At 35.6% G+C, this 25,426-nt stretch overlaps 1 protein-coding gene and 1 long non-coding RNA gene across 5 annotated transcripts in view; one reads left to right on the forward strand and one right to left on the reverse strand.

The window, feature by feature from the left end:
- The window catches only part of LOC149808035 (interferon-induced protein 44-like), a 67,788-nt gene that overhangs the window by 1,581 nt on the left and 40,781 nt on the right, over positions 1 to 25,426 (forward strand). Inside the window, exons 2-7 of one of the 4 annotated variants that reach the window (XM_089972871.1) lie at positions 6,603 to 7,133; positions 7,871 to 7,947; positions 8,723 to 8,935; positions 9,480 to 9,626; positions 10,047 to 10,227; positions 14,554 to 15,424. In XM_089972871.1, the coding sequence (XP_089828997.1) occupies positions 6,603 to 7,133; positions 7,871 to 7,947; positions 8,723 to 8,935; positions 9,480 to 9,626; positions 10,047 to 10,227; positions 14,554 to 14,861 (1,457 nt within the window). In that variant the 3' untranslated portion in view covers positions 14,862 to 15,424. Of the gene's footprint in view, positions 1 to 2,994; positions 3,098 to 3,133; positions 3,239 to 6,602; positions 7,134 to 7,870; positions 7,948 to 8,722; positions 8,936 to 9,479; positions 9,627 to 10,046; positions 10,228 to 14,553; positions 15,425 to 25,426 lie in introns of those variants that run through there. The other 3 variants (XM_089972887.1, XM_089972879.1, XM_089972864.1) reach the window with 3 other exon arrangements.
- Positions 7,847 to 9,608, reverse strand: LOC149808036 (uncharacterized). Its single transcript, XR_016423913.1, has 2 exons — positions 9,470 to 9,608; positions 7,847 to 8,024 (listed from the first exon to the last, which is right to left on the reverse strand). It is a non-coding gene; the product is annotated as an uncharacterized LOC149808036 (long non-coding RNA).

The raw sequence follows: 25,426 nt of genomic DNA on the forward strand, positions 1-25,426 counted from the left end.
ATACGTGTCAATAGAGCAAGCCGGATGTGATTCACACCCTGCGCTCTTTTAGCCTAATATCAACAATTTGAACATATTCCTTGCATATATTCCAATAAATTGAGTAGTCCTCTTATTTAATAACGGAAGTATCGAAAATAATTGTAGAAATAGTTGTAAAATCTCGTTTACCTTTTTCATCCGATATTTTCGTTTAGATCGTCCGCCATATTAATTTAAATAATGATTACTTCCGTTCTCAACCGCGTTTGTTTGTGTGCCATATAAGGACATTGAGGCCAAATTTGGAAACGTAAACAGATAGTAGTAAAAACTTGGCGCGGTTTGAGTCAGAAATTCTGCTCATTAAAAGTAAATACGGTTTATCGGCAACTTTGAAATTCCACCAAGAAGCCATTATTCGCCACTTGATTGATAATAACATAGAGTAGAATATCTAAATGTGGTCTGGCAAAGCCGTACGTAGAAAAGAGGTCACTGCGAGAGTCTCGCGTTATATGCCATGGCGGACACGGTGAGGTTAGTGTAACCATGCCAATTTATTTTATCGTGTAAGGGCTTAATAAATTCAAAATAAGCTAAACTTCTTTCACAACATGATTATACTTATGTAGTAGATTTTTACACTGTTTGTTCTTCTGACTTTAGCGACGATTTTTTGTTGTTGTTGCTCCATTACATGATATGGGATCAGTTCGTATTCACGCATAAATCCGCTTCTCAACGCCTTTATTGCCTCGGATTTACTATCAACATGTACATATTTTTTTAGTGAACAAATATTCATTAAGGAATAATGATCTCTTAGGATAAAATAATTGTCCTTGGCAATGTTTAGCAACTCCTCTTCAGTACTTTCTTCAAGCAGATAATTGGAATAAATAAAATCAGGATCATTCTCCAAACAATTACAATATTCTTCTTTTTTTACTGTTATCGGGATTTACAAAATCATCTTTATTATCCGATTTATTATTTGAATTTAGATTAGATATATAATCAATCGTGTCATTACTCGATGGACAATCTGCTGGAATTAATTCACAGAATATATCACATTTATGGACATTTTCAGTCCCATATGTTACATTCTCCATATTTATTCAATAAATCTATTGTTTAATTAAGATTTTATATCTATTTTTCAGACAAATTATATATAAATTTGAATTTAAAAAAAGGGAAATTTATATAATGCCAACTCAAATGTTAGCTATAAACAAGTGCCAGTGGCTGCCACAAGGTTCAGCAAAAATATGCGGAAAAAATAGTTAAGGCACTTTTTGTGGACCACGTACAGTATTATCAAAAAAGAAAAATTCTACAGGACCAGAACCTTGTATAAAATGCAATTAGGGAGTGAGAGGAAAATTTCAACTCTGTACAGATTGCGGAGGAAGCAGATATCGGTCATTGATTGATTATTATATCAGAAAGGGAAAAGAAAACCCTCCAAATATTGAGGAGTTTCTGTTGCAATAAAGAGAGTAAATTATTTTCTTCTTAATTAAGATCGATTTTTTTATCACCAAAAACATAATCATACTGACGATGAAGCCCCGGATTAATGAAATAATTATTCTATCTGAAAATTTAGTCGGATAATCATATGTCCTTGCGAGTGAGGAAACTCCGCATAAATGATATATATATATATATATATATATATATATATATATATATATATATATATATATATATAGTAATTCGCGGACTTTCCTCAGTGACAAAACATATATATAATGATCTGGTTTTTTTGGTCAAAGAATCATCAGATTGATGAAAAAATTATTTTATCTTGACATTATTTTAATATAATTTTAGACAAATAATCTGAAAAAAAAATAAAATGTGTTCGATTAATGATCTTGTTGCGTTAAATATATTGGGTAAATTTTACAACACGACAGAGAGTAAAATATGTAGTTACTTTCATGATAAAATGAAGCACGATTCAGATGTAACGAAACATTCTTTTCCTCCAATAGGATCTGTAGTTATGTTTGAAGTTGTCGATGGTAAAGAAACCGACCTGACGTTATTCTCGCTGGTTAAGATATTTGAGGAATATGACAAAGAACATAATCATTGATTTAATTTTATGTCTCTCCCTGTTGATGTTATCGAATCATTTCTAGATAGAACATTTACGCCTGAAGAAATAAATGCTAAAAAATTCGTTGATAAAATAGATCCAGATGACATGATACACACGGTCAATTTGCTATTTTAATTATACAGATCTGTAAGCTCCATGATGATATACGCTGAAGGAAAGGTTATGATTCAACTGAAACCGGAACCTCAGAGGAGGTGAACAATTTCAATAAAAAATGATTGTGAGTAAGCAACAACACATAAAAATTTTGATAGAAATAAAGTGACTTAATTAGAGAAGATTGGGAAGAATTTTTCTAATTAGTTCAGGTTTTTATTTTTATTTTTTATCGTATGAGGTTTTTAGTTTTCAAAGTTACATTTCAGCAAAAAGTCTGTTCACCTCCTCTGCTGCTACATCATTATCTACCTCGTTTAAAGGGGCCCCGAGTGGCCGAGTGGTCTAAAGCGCTCTCCATTACGGATAACTGCCATCTCACCCCTGTCTGCGTGGGTTCGAGTCTCGGATTCAGCCAATGTTGGATGTGAGAAAGCTTGCCACGAGGTTCTCGTAGGTCGGTGGTTCTTTCCGGGGTTTTTCCAGGGTTTTTCTTCCACCATTAATACTGGCCGCCATGGATAGCCTATCGTGTGCTGAAAAATGGCGTTAAACCCTACAAAAACCTCGTGTAAACTCCATTGCCGTGACTTGATCATTAAAGTATTATCTATCCCGTTTAAAATTCCACTGTCTTGACTTGCTACGTTGCTAAAACCCGTGACCTTATCGTATTCAGTTCTATAAAAATCAACACGTATTATGAGCAATACGTCAGCCTGGTAAAAAGAACTGCTTTTCGACGAACCTACTTTCACTTTCTATTTTAACTTTGCTTGATTGGGAATATCCATAATTTCTATATCCGGGACATTTCTTCGAAAGTATTCCGTACACTAAGGAGGCATCACTGAAGTTCTACAATCATGATAGGGTTCAAAGGTTAAGTTTGATTGGAAATATGAAAGGGTTTGTCTTAGTCCATCACTGAGGTGAATCACAAGCAACTGGTTGGTGTATATTGTTTGGTTTGCTGCTTGATATTTGTTTACATGGGAGACTACATTTCATTCGCACAGATCTGTAAGCTCATGATTGCATAACCAGTAATGTAGTTGTCTAGTACTCGCACACATTTGTTTGTACCCCTCTAGCGATTTTAAAAACGAAAAGCATCAGAGATATACAAAAATGCATAAAACTTAGTCATTTCATTCACTGGTTTATAATTACTAAACTGATTGTCGTCCCTAACAATGTCGAATTATTTGGCATCTCAATGCAAATGGAAGCTCCCGATCTAAACAAGCAGTCAGATTGCTCGCTGTCCACTTCTAGTTTCTGGAATGGTCTATTTCAGTCAAAACTGTATCGTCTACATCCATTATTTTGATGTCTTGTTATAAATATTTCTAAACACACTATATAAAGGCTTGTATACGTATGTTCAGAAGTTGTCAATGCAAAATTTACGGAATTATTGAGATATTCCAAGACGATGACAGCATCTGTTGCTTGAAAATATAGACTGGCCCAAGCAATTATGGCGACCGTTTTTCTAAAGAAACTCATGTTTGATTCGAAACGCCAACAAATTGGCATAGTTTGGGACCCCCTGGCGACAGTCAGGTAACATATTATCAATTGATCAATCAAATGACAAATATGTCTGCATTTTTTTTTTAAATCGGAAGGGCGGTTCAAATAAACTTGATGGTGTGAGAATAGTTAATGACCTAAATTCTAATGACTAAGTCAGGAAGATTTAAATCAGACAAATATATGAATCTCAGCAGTTCAAGTTTAAGCTGGTTAGCCAGTCGTTGTAACCCATTACCACAGTGATTTTATTTACCATTAACACTGAGAGTTGTTAATGGGAATTTGTTGGCAAATAACGGACTATATTGAGTGTAGATCACAGGTTGAATGATGTTGAAATTTGTTTACTTTGTCTCATGAATTGAACTAATATTACAGCTTTGGCATTAGTCCTACAATGTAACATGCCAAACTTGATTTTTATGTTGTTAGTCGTACTGACAACATAAGTACCATGTGAGACATCTTACATAGTAGTACTAATCAGCTGGAGATATAGTAGCTGACCAACAAGTAGGTCTCATTTTTTTTTTTTTGACAGTGGAGACCAACGCTGTTGGGCCATATTCCATACTGAAGTTTTTGCGCTGTTTTAACCTCCCTGACTGTACTGTCAGGGAAAAAAAAGAATCTGAAACCTACTTGTTGGTCTAGAGATCACACCAATTCAGGACTCACGGTACTAATGGTATGGAAAAATTCGAACAGGTCTGGAAATGGGTGGAGATAACATACAGTATATTGTATGGGTATGGCTGGCCAGGATTAGTAGAAAATGAAAATTAGATTTTGGTAAAAAGAATCTTTTAAGATTCTTATTCTAGTTGCAGCTGAAAAACTAGAGACATTGTTTTAGTGATGGAATTTCAGTCCTTTAACAGCAATGTCAGTTTGGAACACTCATTACTGAAATTAACACTAGATCCTTTCGTGCAGAATTGAGAACACATGTTTCAATCGCACATGGATCAGAAAATTCATATGTTTTCTCTGCACAGAAGTTGTGATCTAGGATGTATCTATACTGATAAATATATATTTGATCATGAGTACTCAGAAATTTAAAGTTATTGAATTTTTAAAATCTTAATGTCTGCATAGGAACTGAATTTGTACAATGCTGAAGTCATTTTGCATGTTTCTTAAGAGTTGTGTCCCTTTATAGGTTAGGTATGGACATTGTTTATGTACCACAGGGATAGTATGAGTTACAATCATCTTTAATTATATTCTTTTTTAGTTCCAAGAAAATAGTTAATAATTTTTATCTGATTTCAGATTCGCTGACCAGAGTAAATATGCTGCATGGATTCAGTAGAAATCAATATTAAGCTTCAGCAAAAATATATACATGCATTCAAGAAATAAAATTGAAATTGGTTTATTGGCTTCTGTACAAAAAGTACAAATCTGATTTAGCCTGTTTCGGAAAGACCACTTGCACTAAATCTTTCGGTGAGTGTATCCCCTAGAGATGCAAGAGTGAGTTTTAAAAAATTCCTGGTGTCAGAACTGGAGATCAGATTGAATTTTAAAAACAAAAACAAAAAAAAAACAAAAAAACAACCTTACTATCAAAACGAGGGGGACAAATTAAAAAGTTTGGAGTCCCTGATGCACATAATAAGCTAATGGGAAACACTGCACTTTTCGTGCATTTTGTTTAAAATAAACCTATTTTTAGAAGATGCCATAGAACCTATTTTGATTTATTTGTGCTCTCCAAGTTACTGCTTAGCTAATGTATACTACTTTTGAACATAGAACAAACGCACTGAATTTAAAATGAAAAAGAAAACTTAGAAAATATGTAAGTTTCTTATTAGTCTAGTGATGCATGATAAGTACATTATTTAAAGCTGTACAGCAATATTTTAATAAACAACAAAAGACAGTGTTCACACAAAAATGGCGAAAAGAATGTAAATGGTATTAAAATGCTGCTTGATGGTGTCTCAACATGTAAATGATATTTTTGTGTCTCAACATGTAAATGAATTTTGGTGTCTCAACATATAATTGATATTAGGTGTCTCGACATGTAAATGATATTTGGTGTCTCAGCTTGTAAATGATATTTTGTGACTCGACATGTAAATGATATTTGTTGTCTTTACATGTATGTGATATTTGGTGTTTTAACATGTAAATGATATTTGATGTCTCAACATGAAAATGATCTTGGTTGTCTCAGCATGTAAATGATATTTGGTGTCTCAACATGTAAATTATATTTGGTGTCTCAGCATGTAAATGATATTTTGTGATTCGACATGTAAATGATATTTGGTGTCTCGACAATTGAAAAATAACTAATATCGAGTATATGGAACACTTGCATTCTTTTTCTTTACTTTTCTTTTGGCCTAATTTGCTGTGAAGCTTAATCTTAACAATGTCTCAGATGAGTTTAGCGATAATAAAAATTTTGACGATATTTTACAGAGTTATGGTCATTTGATGGCATAGAATAGCATCGGCCAGGTTTGTAATTTCATTCTTTCTGAAATGCTTGGAGATGAAGGATCTAAGATGAATTTGATAATGAGCGGGTTTTTAATACATTTTTTAAAGAGAACTTGAAATAATTTTAAATTTTATTATAAAATTATTATTACTATGAAGCTTCATATTAGTAAGATAATAGATGATATCAGTTTGAGGAAAGTCTTGACAACAATTTATTGAGTTACTGCAAGTGATTGACTTAGAATATTTTCACAATATTCCCAAGACCTGCTGCTTGGGTCTTTTGATGATGCGAGATGGAGGACTTCTTGTTTAACGTTGCAGTGACTAAATTAGAACTGGTTGTTTTATTTAAACAACTGTGATTTTCTTTTAGCAAGAGAGGTTGATAAGCTGTCGAAAGGTAACAAAAAGAGATTGGAGGCACTAATTGGAGGTGGGAGAAAGACATTCCATCTTCTTTACAGTGCAGAGAGGGATGGATGCAATGCGGCTGTCTTCCATAGCAAATGTAACAACCAAGGACCAACGCTGACGGTTTTGTACAATAGTTATAAGACGATAGTCGGCGGTTACACAGTGATGAGTTGGCAGAATGGTGCCAATTATGTTCATGATTCTGCGGCATTCCTCTTTCAGCTCTGTTACAATGATGAGCTGAATCCAAAAAGATTCAATATTAAGCTGCCTGCTAATGCCATATATAATCACAGCAGTTATGGCCCAACATTTGGGAGTGGACATGACTTCTATACATTCAGTGGAACTATTGCACGAAATGGTCAAGCATTGAAACTCAACGGATGCATGACACTCAATACTGCATATGATATGCAGGGTGTCGATTTCAACACGTTTGCAAATAACACAATGGAAGTGATAGATATTGAAGTCTACAGTGTACTCGGTAAGTCTGCTTGAAATCAGAAAGATTGTTTGCAATAATGGCATATGATTGATGGACAAGTGACCATATATGTTCACACCAGTATTTATTGAACATAGCATTGTGTACTTGATATGCTTCTTCAGGCAGTTGGCTATCCATTTATCTTATCTATCCACTAAAGCTGGATAATTTCTTACTTTGCTTTCGTCAATTTCTCGCTTGTAATTTGCATTTGCCAGTCAATAACAATCCGATATTCCACCTTATGTACTTTCATTTTCATTGCTGTCTTATTTAGATATACCTCTGTGTTTATATATATATATATATATATATATATATATATATATATATATATATATATATATATATATATATATATATATATATGTGTGTGTGTGTGTGTGTGTGTGTGTGTGTGTGTGTGCAGAACTATTGTAAAGTTTCCATCAAGTTTTCAGGAACTATATGCGTAAGATACAAATACAAAGCACAACAATTAACACAATGCATACTGAGAATGCTATGACAATGAGATGTTTGAAAGCAGACTGAGTTAAGGCATATTGTCATAACACCTGACCAAGCGAAGCTATGACAAAGATCAGAAAGTTTGATAGATGATCAAGGAATAGTCACATCTGGCATCTGTTTTGTGTAGAAAATATACCTGAACAACATTTTCATCATTCCATGTTATTGTACTATCAAGAACAATTCGTAAAAGAATATTCTATTTTTTCCTTTATTTGCAGATGACATTTCGCCAGATTTATGTCATGCCGATCTATATGAGAAGACGTGGAGAACAACAATAGGTTGGTCGGAGGAGGTAATATCCTTTTTCTGTTGCATCCAGTCATTACTTACTTCTGTCCAAAGCAATGCTGGTCTGGATTCACTCCACTCCTGACAAAAACATAGACCATTATGACTTTAGAAGAAAATCACATGCATTCGTCAAAAGTTCTCATGAAACATTTATAGCTATAGAAGTCTGGCTTTCCAAGTTAACACTAGAAATAGTATGTAGAGACTGTTTTAAAGTTTGAGACGTCATCAATCTTAACATAGCAGTAAAATAAAGGTTCAGTGTCTTCTTAAAATGAGATTAAAGATACAGCCCTGCATGATATTTGATTCTGTGCCAATAGAAATAGGGCATAATGGTGATACAACCTGCATGATATATGATTCTGTGCCTATATAAATAGGGTATTATTGTTGATACAACCTACAATATATGATTCTCTACCTATAGAAATAGGACATTATTGGTGATATAACCCTTCATGATATATTATTTGGTACCTATAGAAATAGAGCACAATTGGTGATGCAAACCTGCATGATATACGAGTCTATTTCTATACATATAGGATGTTATTGGTAATCCAACCCTGCATGATAATATGATTCTGTATATTTATAAATAGGTCATTTTTAGTGATACAACCCTGGATGATATATGATTATGTGCTTATAGAAATACTGCATTATTGATGATACAACCCTGCATGATATATGAGTCTTTACCTATATAAATGGGGCATTATTCTTGAAATTCACATTATTTTAAATTTGAAATGAAATCTTTCTTAATTTAGGTGATGCACAACTTGAAAGGAGAGATAGAAAATTATGTGCCCGTAAGGGACGGGGTGGGACCAGATGTGAGGTTTCCCAATGTTAATATCCTTTTTATTGGACCAATAGATGCCGGAAAATCCAGCTTTTTCAATACGGTCAACTCTGTGTTTCGTGGGAAGGTTTTCAATCAGGCTCGAAGTGGAAGAGCACTCAACAGTTTAACCACTAAAGTAAGTTTCTATAGAATTTATGTGATTAATCAAAATGTTACATTGCTGCAAACATAGTTATTATATTCACTTATATTTTATCACCATGTTGGATGACTGCTTACAATGTTGTTATTGCTATTTGTGTACTTTGATCAAATAATTGATACCAATACAGGGCTGAGACACATGAAGCTATATAACTCTGATCAGTTCAAATGCAAACAGACCTAGCATTGAAATTTTCTTGTAGCTAAATTTGGTTTCTTCATCATGTTACGGTATACTTTGATTTCTAAGATTTGAGCTTGTAAGCTATGATATTCTTTTGTTCTTTTAATACAAAAATACCTTCGGATTATCATTGTCCAATTCTATTCAACCGCTTTGCAGAACGCTTGAGTGGGAAGTCATTGTCAAATATGCTCTTTAAAGCAAGTAACTGTTACCAAGGAAAGAAGAATTGGAGGTATTGGAGGGAATATCGAAACAGTTAAGCATTCTGCACACTTATGAATATCATGTTTTTGGAGCTAAGTTTATTCTTTTTCTCACTGTGTTTTAGTTCTCCAAATATCCAGTGCTATCCAGCATTACCAGACAGCCGCTGAACTTCAGGCTATGTGACACACGTGGATTGGAATCCGGAAACCTGATGACGAGGGAAAACTTGAGGATCCTTCTGGAAGGGCATCTGCCAAATAAGTTTCCGGTAATCAGGAAATATTGATTCTATTCAGGTTACAGATAAATGAAATCATGGTTAAAAAAATGAATGATGCTGAAACTTTATCTGGAACATTTTACTTTTGTTTTAATAACTCTTTTAAAGTTCGTCATTGCGGCATTTGTTGGATTGGGGCATTAGATTATAAGCCCTAATTCCATAATGGATGCATATAGTAACTTTCCGAGATTCTCTAGATCTTTCAAATAAAACTTAAATACTTATTCCTGCAACAGTCTTCTCTCAACTCTTGTGTCTACAAATTGTCTCAAGATGAAATAGATGTCATTACAATCTGATCATAAAATGTATCAAAATCTCCTTCTATTTTTATCTCCACTAAAACAAACTTCTTCTGCATGTGATATCTTAAGTTTTATCATAATGTTTCCTCTCCTTTTCCAGCTGGACCCCAGTGGCTCAATTTCATCAGATACCCGTGGATTTATCAAGTACCCAAATCTACATGATCAGATTCATTGTGTGGCATTCTTTATTGATGCCACCCTGGTGGAGGCCATGCCAGATCTCATTCCAGAAGTTCTTCAGAACTTGAAGGACCTACAGAAAGTCATGAACTCAATGGGTATTTATTTTATATTTAAATCCACGTGCGTCATGTACTCAGTGGGTATTTCTTTAATATATAAATCCACATGCATCATGAACTCAGTGGGTATTTCTTTTATATTTAAATCCACCTGCATCATGAACTGCGCTACAAAATACAGATAATAAAAACCCTTATTTTTTGGACCCGACCTTTTTCTACCCAAAATTCGGCCGTGGCTGGAATCCGATTTTGTGTCCGGAATTTAGACTTTTTGGTCTCAGATCTAAGGCAAACCGGTATGAACTGCAAACAGACAGACGAGCCTTTGCAAAAAGTAGGATAAGACGGACATTTCGAATAAAGAGTGGTCTCGATACAAAAATAATGGCTCCGTTTAGCGAAAAATAAATAAAAATAACAGAACTCCAACTTTTACCCTTCTGCTCAAACGCGAGTGAAATAGCCAATGAAAAATGATGTTTCTAACACAGCTAGGCAGTTTATTATTGAATGATCACCGGGGATTTGGTGTTTTCGGATCTATTCAGAAATAGCTTTTAAAATGTGTTTCCTACTCGATTTTCATTCGAAAATGACAAAAACCTCCAGGAGTTAATGTGTCATTCATACCATTGTCTTGCATTAGAACAATTTTGTTTATTTCTATAATTTGGCAGAATAGCTATTTAAACGTTTAAAAAGTTGGGTCTTACTTTTGGTGAGTGTATGTTACAGAAGCTATAATGACAATTTGTGAACTTCATTAATCAACACAAACTTGTCAGGAACTTTCATTTATGAAAATCAATAATAAGCAAAATGATATTCCTGCCAAATTATGTTGTGTTCACTTCTGTATACCAAGCTGGTTTACTTAAAGCTAGCGTTTAGTACAAACACCACTTTCAGCAATAATCTATCATACTGACACTTCTTTGTTTGACATAAACGGTTAAGTATCTTCGTACCATCCTTCATCAACTAGTTATCATAATGCAACACAAATTATATTCTTGGCAATTGTATGACCACGGGTTTATAAAGTAATCTTTTGGGTTTTGTGGCCTTGACCCATCAGCAGGATAATGCCAAGCCAGCACTTTATTGAAGCAAATAAAAAACAATGCCTGGATCAACAACCGATACTAAAATCAGCAAAGATTGCCCAGATCAACAACTGTTGCTCAGATCAGCAAACAATGCTCAAATCAACAACCCATACTCAAATCAGCAAACAATGGTCAGATCAACAACAGATACTCAAATCAGCAAACAAAGCCCAGATGAACAACTAATACTCAGATTATCAATATTCGTCAGATATTTGTCGTTCAATTGATTGAAATAATTCATCACAATAGACATTCAGTTCAGTCACATTATTCCAAATTCAGGTTCACATAAACAAAATGTTCATTTCAACAGATATGAACCTATAAATCAGTTGTCTACTAACCATTTTGACTGAACAGTATTACTGGAAGTTGTGGACAGAAGATATTTAAAAAAAATTTTTTTGGAATTCAACTGATTATGCGAATCAGAATCAAATATGTGTAAAGTGGACTCTGGAACTTAGATGCCAACTATCTCTTAACTGCAATGAACCACCACCACATACTAATGGAACTCTTTTTTCCGCAAAGAATCTTCACACACTATGGGAATTCAATGCCAACTCTTTTCGCTGCAAAGAACCTTAGCACACTAATGGAATTCAATACCAACTATCTCTTTTGTCTGCAAAGAACCATCGCACACTATTGGAATTCAATGCTACCTTTCTCTTTTCTCTGCAAAGAACCATCGCACGTTATTGGAATTCAATGGGAACTATCATTTTTCTCTGCAAAGAAGCATCGCACACTATTGGAATTCAATGCCAACTGTATCTTTTGTCTACAATGAACCACTTCATACCGTTGGAATTCAATGCCAACTCTTTTTTCCGCAAAGAACTTTCACACACTATTGGAATTCAATGCCAACTCTTTTCTCTGCAAAGAACCTCCGCACACTATTGGAATTCAATGCCAACTATCTCTTTTGTCTGTAATGAACCTTCATGTGCTATTGGTACTCAAACAAAAACCTGGAAGGTAAATCTGTTGCATTGTTTCAGAAACGGCCATTAAAAGACAAATTTGATTTTGAAATAGGTAAGAAAAACTACCAGCAGTACCTGTGTGAAAATATACCGTGATGAGTAGAAGGGCGAAAGAGTGTATAGCATTTTTTAATTTTTTTATAGTATTTCCATAGATAATAAAATCTCTGTTACAAACCCTGTTATCCTTGCATTTATTTCACAAGAAAAGAGTGAGTACATCAGCAGCAGTATGTGTATTACAAAGGTGTATTATATGATATTGTGTGGTATCGTAGTTTACTTGCTAGTTCTAATAACTGCTTCCCTTAGTAGCTGAAACATTAGATAGGGAATGCTCCCGGAGGCAGGGGGGCATAGCAATCCATCATGGAAGCTTATTGATGTGTACTCAGAATGTGTGTGAATAAATACTTTTTGTGTAACAACTTGAGACTCCTTTGTTTTCATGGCATGGTGTCAGATGTGAGTCCAGAAGATACATAAACTTTTGCAGTGAGTGAAAATGGTAAAATTCCAGGCACCGGAGAGATTTTAGTTTGGGAAGCCAGTGGAGTAGCCAGATTGGAAACAGCGTTTCGCACGCTTTAGGATCACCACCAAACTAAAGAAGGAAGATGAGGCAGTTCAAGTAAGTTCACTAATATATGCAGTGGGGAAAGAAGCAGAACAAATATTTAAATTGTTTGAGTTTGCTAAGTACGAAGATGCCAACAAGTACGCCCCAGTGTTGCCGAAATTTGATGATTACTTAGTCCCCAAGAGCAATGTAATCCACGAAAGAGCGTGTTTTCACCATCTTAGTCAAAAACCAGGAGAATCTGTGGAGGAATTTGTAAGAAAGCTGTATGAAATTGCCGATCATTGTGACTTTCGCGCAAAAAGGATGAAGCAATAAGGGATCGTCTTGTAATTGGAATTCTGGATAAAGAGGTTTCAGAAAAGCTACAAATGGAAGCCAACCTTACCTTAGTGAAGGCCATACAAATAGTGAGACAGCCAGAGCTGGTAAAAAGTCAGACACGTGACCAAAGTCAGACAATCAAAGATTTTGATGAAATGTTTAAACATAACAAGGCATCAAGCACTAAACCAGGATTGACTAAATGAAATTGACAGCGTCAGTGGCAAAAACTAAATCGATTGGTCAAACAACAACACATCACACATGTCACAAATGCAATAGGAGGCATGGTAGAGGTGAGAGATGTCCCGCTAAAGGAAAACGGTGCAGAAGTTGTAACAAGTTTGTCGCTCAAAAAGTGTAAATCAGGTCACATTCAATGAAACACCAGCTACAGATTATGCAGAATACCAAGAAGCATTCTTCCTTGGCTCAGTAACTATTTGCGATGATGATAATGAGGCATTGCGTGTGATTTTGAACATTTGTGGAGCCTCAGTTCACTTCAAAATAGACACTGGAGCAGACGCAAGAGTTATGTCTGAAGCAACATACAACTCTTTTCCAACAAAACCAAAGCAGAGAAATTGGAATCCAAGTTGTGTAGCCCTGGAGGGATTCTGGATTCAAGAGGCGAGTTTATGGCACAATAATACTACCTATAAGAAAGTATAGTACCAGTTTTGGGTATTTGTAATCAATGGACCACGTGCCAATAATCTTCTTGAACGCGCAGCAGGAAGGCATCATTGAGGAAGTAACTGAGCCCACAGAATGGTGTGTGCCTATGGTATCAGTCACTAAGAAAAATGGCAAAGTCAGAATTTGTGTTGAAAGCGGATATATATATATATATATATATATATATATATATATATATATATATATATATATATATATATAACATACATTCCTTACATGCAAAATGAAAGATTTACTCGGCAAAATATATTTTCTTGAAGACATGGTTACATGCATATGAAATATCCAATGCAGGACATGACCTAGATGAAATCGTGGCAGGCAAGGAACATCTTCTGTGACTCTCCTCTCCCTATTTGTTCGACTTTGTGTTGCTGATACCCAGGCAGTTGTTCCTTATTCACCGCTGTGATTTAGAAACAAATATACAACATACTAGACAGAACAATATTTTTGCCTCATTTTCTCACCAAGGAAGGGAACATCACCATTGCTTATCAGTTTAGCACAAATAAAGTAACATCGTATTTATTTTCCTCAAAAGTTTATTGTATCTGGATATTTCATTTTAAATTGACATGATAAGTTACATCATATGAAATCATATTTAAACAGATAGCATAAAAATCTCTATGTCCCTTTTCAGAAATTCCCCAGGTGGTCCTACTGACGAAGGTGGACTGCGTATGTAGGCATGTTAAAAGGGATGTGTCAAGTATCTTCAGAAGTCCCATGGTTGAACATTGTGTCAACAAAGTGGCGGAGAATCTGGGTTTGCCCCGTTACGCCATCCTGCCGGTGATAAATTTAGAGAATGAGGTGAAACTGGACACAAACGTTGTCATCCTGACTTTACTGTGTCTTCGAACTCTCCTGGACAATGCAGATGCTTTCCTTTTCAATAAGCTTGACGAAATTGAGGCAAAATATTCAAAGGTTCAGAAAAGTGGATAATTTTGCTTACCTGAAAACATTTCCATATTCTTAAGTACTTTATGTTTGTCTTCAGCATTGCTTTTTCTTTAAATGTTCAGATCTGATTTGTAAATTTCCTTGGTTGTCACGTGAATAAGCATCCCACTTGAAATTGTTATCACATGTCAGCTCTGTGATATTTTGCATTTGAAAAAGTAGAAAGTTTGTAAATATCACATTTTATTTAATTTTTTCACTATTTCTTAAGAAGTTCATCATGGTTCCATATAACAGAAGATGTAGGAACATTGAGAAGTTAGAGCAATGAATATTGCATTATGATCCATTCAGTAATAGATTTACGAAATTCCTTACTGTTTTATATTATTGTGATGCATCCTTGATTCATCATAGGCTCAGAAAACTAGGTGAAGATCTGAGGTTTCACGGATGAAGATCTTGAAATAAGGGATATAATGCACGTCTGCAACCTCAAGTTACTAGTATGTGGGTCCCCTGGAGAACGCTATCTATGTAACAGACTGAAGAAAATTATCAAACTTTGCAGAAGAGTGGTCAAATAAATTCAAAGCAAAGTACAATTTTGCATGATTTTGTTTTTTTAATATTTTCATATACAAAACCTAGGTCTAATCTTTCTGGTCGTATTTTAATTTTTATTTAAAATGCATTTAGGTCTACCTGTACAATCCACATTCTACTTAAACAGTTATTTATATGGCATACGTATCATAAGTTTTATCATCCTTTATTACATGTAGCCCGCTCATGTTAGTGTTTTCAGCCGATTCTACATTTTTACATGGGAATCTGTCCTTTGACAGACTATCACATTTTAGTATTTTGACGTATTGCTAATGCTTTGCCTGTTTCTCTTTTCTTCCATGCTTTTGCTAATATATTTGGCATTATATAGTTCTGTCTTCCTTCTTACCGTGTCGACTGCAGATTAAACAATGTTTTGTTTCCTAAATCTATAGTGTCATAGAATTAATATGAAGAAAAAAACCCAACTAATCTGAGTATAGCCTAGGACATTTGAAGATTTTTTGTGTAAATGTATGGTTTCCTCATGGACCCTCCCCTCCCCTCCACCCTTTTCACTATCAGGATTTACCAGTATTTGGCATTGATAGTTATTTAGACCTGCAGTTATGATTGCAATACCAGAACTGAGATGATCAGACACGCATTCGTTCAGATGTCTTTTTGAAGGGTTGTGACTCCTTTGGCATAATAGCCGTAAAAAAATGTCAGCAAAATATCAGATGTGAGACAGATTGTGAGTGATTAGTTCATTTAGTGATTCTGGGGAAACATACATTTCTTTATGCTGATAGCATGTCATATTTTCATCATCCAGCATCAGGACTTTGACCTTTCTGACCTTGTCAAACATTTTCATGCCTATAACCTTGCCTACGGGTTAGAAGAAGGGTAGGGGTACATGAATAGGTAAGGACAGAGATACTTTATGGCACATTTGAAGTATTATAGCTCTCTAACTAGCTCTCTCTCTCTCTCTCTCTCTCTCTCTCTCTCTCTCTCTGCAAGTTTTGAATGTATGAACATAAAGTAAAAGCTTCTAAATTATTAAAACATAAAAAGTAGCTAACATTAATGCAAGTTGTAAAAAAAAATTCAGTTATCAAAGTTATAAATGAAAAATGTGAGAGGAACTTACAGTATTATGAAATGAATCCAAAGTAGTACTTATAAAGGTCTATGAATGTCTTAAATGAAAGAAAAGTGCCTTATAAATTTCAGAACCATACATGTACTAACCCTCAAAGAACCATGATGTCAAATGGCTTTGTTCAGAGTTCCTTCGAACACTTTATAATAAATAATATTATATCAGGCATAATATCAGGATAATATTATAGTCCAAATATTGTACACTTTCTATTTCCATTGAACAGTCTAATACAATGTTTTTCCTCTCGAATAATATCTAAGTACAACATAAAACACGTCTGCAGACTTACAACAGGAACACAATGAATGTGACTGACTCCAAGATCGGAATGAAACTGATTGCTTAATTCTCTTCTTATATGCACCATATACTGCGACTGTATTTCGCAATAGACCCCATGTTACAGAATCCGCTCCTCATTTTGCATTGATTTGGCCTATTCATTGTGCCTAGCCCAACCAAGTTACAGAATTATTCTAGAAACATTCAAACCCGATGAGCCACTGATACTTTATGCCATAAGCGCCATTTAAGTCTTATTATTAAGATTATTATTAATAACTGTCAACACATACATAAATATCTATTTACACATCCTATGCAATATTATGATCTTAACAGATTCAAGTCACATATGCAAAATGAAATAAAGATATTTTGTACACATTACAGCCATGAATGACAATTAAAATCATGCACCAGGGGGTTACCATATATATATATATATATATATATATATATATATATATATATATATATATATATATATACACACACACACACACACACACACACACAAACACCTCCCACCTCCCACAAGAACTTTAACTTTTATGGGAGAAATAGCAATCTGGATGATCTACACCATTGTTATATTTCTGAATTAATATGCCACTAACCCCCCTTGCATTAATGGACATTTTAATGGTTGATTGAAATCTGGAACTGAAAGAACTGGTGCACTCTTAAGTATGGCCTTTAATTTATCAAGCGTCTCCTGACATGTCAAACAAATAAAACTTAATCTTCTTACTTAATAAAGTAATCAGGTGCTCAGTAATTATGGAAACATTTAAACAAAATTTCCGAAAATATCCAGCCATAGCCAAGTAGCACATCAGTTGCTTTTTACTGATAGGCACAGAGATAGCTTTGGTCTTAACTTTTGAAGGCTTAACTTGACCTTGTCCTAAATTTTTTTACACAAGCTCAGCAAAATTCAGTTTTACTTGATTAATTGTCAAATATGTTTCACTCAATCAAACAAAGAATTTCCGGATAGCTTCCATGTGATCTTTCCTGGAATCACTGTAAATGATGACATCATCAATGTGTGCATCACAGCCATTTTTACCAGATATTACCAAGTTCATTAAGTCTGGAATGAAGAGGGAGAATTTTTCAAACAAATGGCATCACCTTGTATTGATAGAATCCATCTGGAGATGCAAAAGCCGAAGTTTTGCTCTATCTGTAAGTTGAACGGCCAGAATGTTTTTAACAGGTCAAACTTGGTGACATACTTTGCATTTCCAATTCTGTCAAATGTTTTTAACAGGTCAAATTTGGTGACATATTTTGCAATTCCTATTCTGTCAATAGTCATCAATTCTCTATATTGGAAATGAGTCTGTTTTGGTACACTGTTCACTTTTCACTTTTATATAGTCTGTGCACATAGGGAAATAATGATCTAGTTTCAGCACAAGAATACATGGCGAAAACCAGTTGCTTTTGCTTGGTTCAGTAAAGTCATTCTCCAATAAATATTCAGTTTCCTTCTTCAAACATTCCTGCTTAAGAGGGTTCATTCATTAAGAGTGCTGTTTTACAGATTTTGAATCTACGATTTCAACATCACGGTAGATTTTGTTTGTTCGAGTTGGAATATCTGGGAACAAGTGCTCATATTCACATATTAACTGCTTTAACTCATTCTTCTCACCTGGCTGTAGATGTAAAAATGTATTGTCCATATTTTTTTAATATTTCAGAATTTTGAGGGCTGGTTAGACCAAAGTCATTAAATTCCAGTTGTACGTCATCATTTAAATCACCATTTAAATTTAAATTCATTTAATGATTTAGGGACCCCGAGTGGTTGAGTGGTCTAAAGCGCTCTCCGTTAAGGATCACTGCCATCTTACCTCTGTTTGCGTGGGTTCGAGTCTTGGATTCGGCTAATGTGGGTATGTGAGAAAACTTGCCAGTAACTTCTCATGGGTCGGTGGTTCTTCCCGGGGTTTTCCAGGGTTCTTCCTCCACCATTAATACTGTCCGCCATGCATAGCATATGTTGTGCTGCAAAATGGCGTTAAAACCCTTTAACATTTTGATATGCAGAGTTGTTTCCCTTTCTGTCTCCCAGGAATATCAATGATATAATTTAAACCAATCACTTTTTTTTTAAAAAAACTGTATAGGGACCTATAATGCCAAGCCTGAAGAGGACTCCGTGGTATGGGCAAGAGAGCTAGAACTCTATCACCAGGTTGAAAGGTTCTTTTCTTTGTAGTTTTGTGATACCTCATTTTCATTTGTGATTGGGTAGAATGAAGATTATTTTTTGCCATTTCACAAGCTCTCGATAATTTGTATATAAAATCAGAGACATAATCAAGTAAATTGATCTCTGATTCTTCCGTTAAAAGAATTTTTCTGCAACAACTTCAATGGTCAATGAACAGCGTGTCCAAAAACAAGTTCCAGATGACTTAATTTAAGGGACTCTTGAACCGACTTCCGAACAGCCAACAACAGTGTTTACCTTCGTCCCAGTCTAGCATGAAATGTGAATCTTGATCAGATTGGACGGACTTACAGCACGTCAAGTGCTACATGGCAATATTCACATAACACATCAAACAAAATGTATTTTAGCAGCTGATGGGGCGAACAGTCTCTAATTGACTCACTCTCAATTTCAAATGATAAGCCTTCATGGAAATCGCAAAAGAGGGTTCGAAATGAACATCCTTCTTGAAAATCGTAAAGAAAAAAAAGGGATTGCGGTGACTGAGTGCCGAGTAGGAGACTTGTTCTGCTATTAATTAAAAAAAGTTATATCAAATAATGGTTCATCCGGAATCTTATACTGTCCGGTTAGCTCGAGAGCGACTAGAAGCAATTAAGAAATTCTTTCAGAAAAAAACTACAAGAACGGCAAGAAACCCAAGTTGAATACGCAGGAGGTATAGAAGTTATTTAAACCTGTTACTAAAGTTATTGAAAGAGTTGCAACAGCTACTGCAAGTCTGCTTCCATCAGTCAAACAAACCGCTGAACAAATTGCAAAGATAGCTGCAGCTCAACCTCAACTTGAATGTGAAGAAACACTTAAAGGTGCTGTTGTTGAAAAACCAGAAAAAAGGAAAAAGAGGAATTGATTTTAGGGAGAAATTTACTAAAAAAGGTATACAAGAAATTCAAAAATATAAATTGAAAACTAGACAGGATAAGGCCAAGTTTGGTGAGTTTGCTGCTGAACGTTTTCCTTTCAGAGATAATCTTTAAAACCTGAATACGTTAAAAAAGTAAATAGTGACGCATGGAACGATTGGGTGTTTAAAATAAATCAAAATGTTGATTATATAGACAAAGAAAACATTGATTATAAAATTTATTCAGCAGTAGCAGAAAGTCATAATAAAACACTAAAACAACAAAGAGAGCAAGAAAATGAACAACAAAAAGAAAGGGAAACAAAAACAAAAGGAAAGGGAACAAAAACGAGAACAAAAACAAAAGGAAAGGGAACAAAAACGAGAACAACAACAAAAACGACAACAAAAAACTTCCCAGCAAGAGCCTTCCTATCAACTTCCTCCTCCATTGCAACAAACAGAAAAAGAATCGACTGAAGACTTTTATAAACTACATGGAGAACCCACGTAAGAAGAATTGTACGATGAGCCTGACATTGGTGCTACTGGTAGTTGTTTGGGAAGTGGTTTTGTTACTTGTCCTAACAATATTCTCAATGACGTAGTACGACTAGAAGTTCTCATAGGAGGAGAGCGTGCTGGTAATAATTCTCCGGAAATAATTAATGAAGCGACTGATATTTGTCAGCGATTATTTACAGGTGGTATCATGGATATTAGCGTTTACCGAGAACTTATTGATGAGCTCGTTGATGACTATCACAGTGATTAGATAAATGGCAAGTAAAATAAGATGATCATACACACTAGTCAACATGGACCTCTAATGGTCAGAGCAATAAACTCACGATTACCAACCTACACAGCAATTGAACGGAGATGGACTTGGTGATGTTGTTCAGGGATATTCAGAAGGTTAGCTCCAAAAGTAGCGCCTGTTGCAAAACAATTATCAATGAAATCTATTGATGTTGTTCGTGAAAAAACTCCTGTTGCAATTGTCAACGTTGCTGGTAAGGCGTTCTCGGCAATCAAAGAAAGACTAGCACGATTAATACGACGAAAATCACAGCCAGTAAAATAACCAAGTACTGAAGCCATGCCTGCAAATGTCAGTAAAATAATAAGTCAAGATGCAAATCAGAATCTGGCATAGCTACCAGATCAAGGACTCGGTAAAGCAGGGAATAATATTTCAAGTTTAATATCAGGAGTCGGAGTTTTCCGAAGACGGTAATCTTCGTGTTAGACGAAAATAATTATAATAAAAATGTTTAAGCACATATCCGACACAGCATTTGACATAGAAGCACCGGTCCTTAAAGAAGAGTCTGTGCGTGATTATCAATTTTATTCTTATGAAGCACGACTACCAATTCAGCAGGGGAGAATTGAATTACAAGTCCATGATACAAGCAGATACTTTCTACCCACTGAGGATTTTATTGAGGTAGAAGGTGAACTTCTAAAAAACGATAATAACGAGTATGCAGCTGGGTGTGAAATTGGTTTTGTCAACAACGGCATCATGGCACTATTTGAAAAGGCTACTTATTTGATTGATGGACAAAACATTAGACAATTCAGAAAGATGTTGACGTTGCTACAACAATAATAGGACTAGCAAGACACTCTAATGATTATACAAGATCAGCAGGTCCCACAATGATGTTTGTAAAAGATACTTCTAACGACACTGAAAGAGATCAGTATACTAAAAGACGACCAGAAAAAACACACTGCCGCTTTCGATGACGCAGATGTGGGTCGATAATTATTAATGCTAATTCAAATCACAATCTAGGATTTGCAACACGTCGATCAATGTTGGAAGGGCTTCGTAGAAATTTCTCATGCGCAATTCCACTATCGCATATCTTTGGATTTTGAAGAAATGTTAGAAAAGTTATGTTTGGAGTTAAACGCACAGTTGCTCTTGTGAGAAAGGGTGACGACAACAGCGAGCTCTGGAGACCTGCTGGTGATCCTGGTAAAGTAGTACTGACTAAACTTTCGTTATGGATGCCGGTAATGACTCCAACGATCGCAGAAGAACAGCGATTATTATCTTTTATGGACACAGGTGGTAAATCTCTGTTGTCGTGGCTGACAACAACTACAGACAGTATAGAATCTAACATTAACGGGCAATTTACACGGCACATAGCATCACAGCAAAGTGTTTCTGTAAAACGACATATATTTGTTGGTCTTCAGGAGACTGCGCGATTGCGCTCACAAGAACGTAGTCATATGATATTTGACAAACTGGGTGTTATCGAGGTTTCTTTGCGAATAAACGGACAACAAGAACCAACAGAAAACATACTACTGAATTATGAACAAAATCATATAGTGCGTGTATTCCATCGGTTAATTACGTGATCATAAAGTAGATACTGGTTTACAGATCTCACAGCATGATTTTAGAAATCGATATCAGATCTATTACTTTTCGCTGGAGCATCTTGATTTATCCAAACAATCTGTCGTTGATATACACTTCAGAGCCAGCGTGAATACAGGTGGTGGTGTTAATTACAGAGCAGTCGCGGTTATACTCAGTGACAAAGAAATGTTACTTGAAGGTGGTAGTGGTCGAATGAGAGTCGTTGATGCACCAGTGGAAAATCTTCAATCGTTGTGATTTAGAAATACGAGTATTTTATAAAAATGTCTTACCATCATGCTAGTTTCGGTCTGACCCCTGGTCAGATCAAGAAGCTACAATCCGCATCAGCCAAAAAATGTGGGACCACAATAATGCTAAAGCACAATCAAATCACAGGCGGTGAAAATAAACTATCATTGACAGAGCGTCAACCTAAACATCTTAATGACGCTAAACAATCCAAGACTGGAATACGCTATCAACAACATGGTTAAAACCGGAGGAATATTCCCACTTCTCGCGGCAATACCAGCATTGATAGCTGCTGCTGCTTCAGCTGTTGCAAAAGCTGCTGCGTTAGGTGCTGTTAGAACTGCCGCTGAAATGGCCTTAAAAAAATCAACGGGAAAGGGCTTAAGACTTCCGGGAACTAATCTAGGATGATCCGTTGAAGGAAAAGGTCTAAGAATTCCAGGAACTTACTGGGGAAAGGTCTGAGACTTCCGGGAACTTATCCATGTTGAACCCACAATGGGGTTTTACACCAATGCCAAATTTTGATTTAATCGATGCGGCTAAACAACTCAAAATAAAAAACTTCAGAGGTGTTTTTTATGCGAGATCAATTTCCACAACAACCAAACAACACTGAGACCGGTATTATTAATCTTGATAACAGCACTGGACCTGGAACTCACTGGGTATCCTACGCGATTGACCCTCGTAGGATTGTTTATTTTGATTCATATGGTTTAGAACCGCCGCAGGAATTTATCAGATATGTCACGCCGTAAAAAGTGCCAATCTGGTACTCAACGCTACCAACACAAAAATTAACCGATTCGCCAATATGCGGCCGTGAAGCAATCGCTTTGTTCGAGTCTATATCAAAATCATCATTACCACCTCACAAAGCTGTGCACGATTATATAATTCAGCGTTGGAAATCTACGATTTGAAAACAAAGAAAAGGATAATGGTTGATATTTACGGATAAGCCCGCGGTGGGAGTAAAAGAAATCTGACAGATTTATCGAAGTACGTGACCAAAGACGATCTTAATGATCTCATGAACCTAGCTGGAATTGACCGAGATGAGGTTGTTGTTTTTCAGGACCAATATGGCAGGCTAAAAACCAGCAAGATCAAATGGAATGACATAGTTCGACGAGTACTCGGTGCGGTCACAGATAACATCCCTGTGTTTACTGACGGGGGTAGAATCAGAGACTCAAATATATCGTTTACAACCATCAGAGATGAAATTGCAAGAAGCGCAGCTAATCGTTTGAAGAATAATCAGTGACACAATGACAGGTGAACTCAGCATGAGCGGAAATAAAATAGTAACGCTTGGAGATCCAACATCCAACGAAGACGCGGCAACCAAAATATATGTGGACGTTAACTACAGCACCGTAGATAATTATCAACATTACGGGCCGAGTATGACGTTCATGTGAGTATGTTCACGAATATTCGTAGAAATGTTAGAAAAATTGATGAAATCGCATATGTTTTCTTTGGTAATCCATTGACCGCTGACATGAAACTCTCTGATATCAAGACGAATATTGATACAATTAAGAAAATGTTCGAAAACATCGTAAGTGGAATTCCTGATATCGTTAACAAAATTAGTCTAATTAAAATTCCTCATAAACAGATCAGCAATAACGTATACATGGTGTCTTCTGGATTCTCAACATGGTCATAGCAAAATAAAACTCTCAAATATACCGCAACAGTTACTGGTGTGTAAAGAGTGTCTACGTTCAGTGCTGCAAAATTTGAGATATTTACAACGTATCCCTGGCGGCATTCAACCGATAAGTTTTCCGTGGTTGTGTCTGCTGTGTTAAATAGAGGAACCGAAGAAAAATTTATTCTGGAAGCAGCTGATAAGAAATTAACCGCAACATCTTACTGGTGGTGTCTGGAATTTGTTGCTGAAACGCCTCAATTGGCGTTGACAGAGTCAAGTTCAGAAATATAGATATGATCAAGTACGTGAATGGCAATCAGCGTTAAAAACCATCATTGATAAATACATCGTGAAAGTAAAAAAATACCGAAGGTGTGCAGTTGCCATTGATGTTGTAGTTTATTCAGTGTCCACGTTAGTTGCGTTCACCGGGGTAGTATTATCAGCCCTGACTCCGATAACAACAGTGATAGTAACAATATGTGTTTCATCATCAGCGGCCATCGCTGGTGTTTTTAATATTATAGCGAAAAGATATCAACGTGCACGAGTACAAAATTATGTCGTGCGATTAAGTACAGCCACGACTGCGTACTCGAAATTATCGTCGCTGATATCATCCAGCCTCGACGACACAACAAAATCAGATTCCGAATTTACCAACATGGTGAAAATATACAATGAAGTAAATGATTTAGAAAACCGCTTTTTGAAAAATGAAAATTTAAATAATGACCGAACTACTTCAGCAGATAGCTACGAACACAGCGCCGATAAAAACAACAATGATATCGACAAGCTAAACAAACCCTGAATTCAGTATTAATTTTCCAACTGCGATTTCAGTAAAAGAAATCGCTCTTGCACAGTTGCGAGTATACCACAGTTGGCCAAATATTAGATCTTTGTTTACACTATTTACAAATATTTACAGTAAGGACGACACAACACATGTATTTACACTATTTACAAGTATTTACAGTAAGGACGGTACAACACAGTATTTACACTATTTTCAGTAGGGACGGTACAGACGGACACGTTGTCATTTTCTACGCTCAACAGATTTTGCACACCCTCCCCCAAATCAACCACTAGAGAGCGCAAAAGGCGCCGCCACGTGTTGACATGACGGGAAGATGTGTTTATCTGTTGAGTTTCGAAAACCCCAATAAAGAAAACGGG

This window comes from Sinohyriopsis cumingii, chromosome 1 (assembly GCF_028554795.1).
Source record: "Sinohyriopsis cumingii isolate HCF-2022 chromosome 1, ASM2855479v2, whole genome shotgun sequence".
Lineage (NCBI taxonomy): Eukaryota > Metazoa > Mollusca > Bivalvia > Unionida > Unionidae > Sinohyriopsis > Sinohyriopsis cumingii.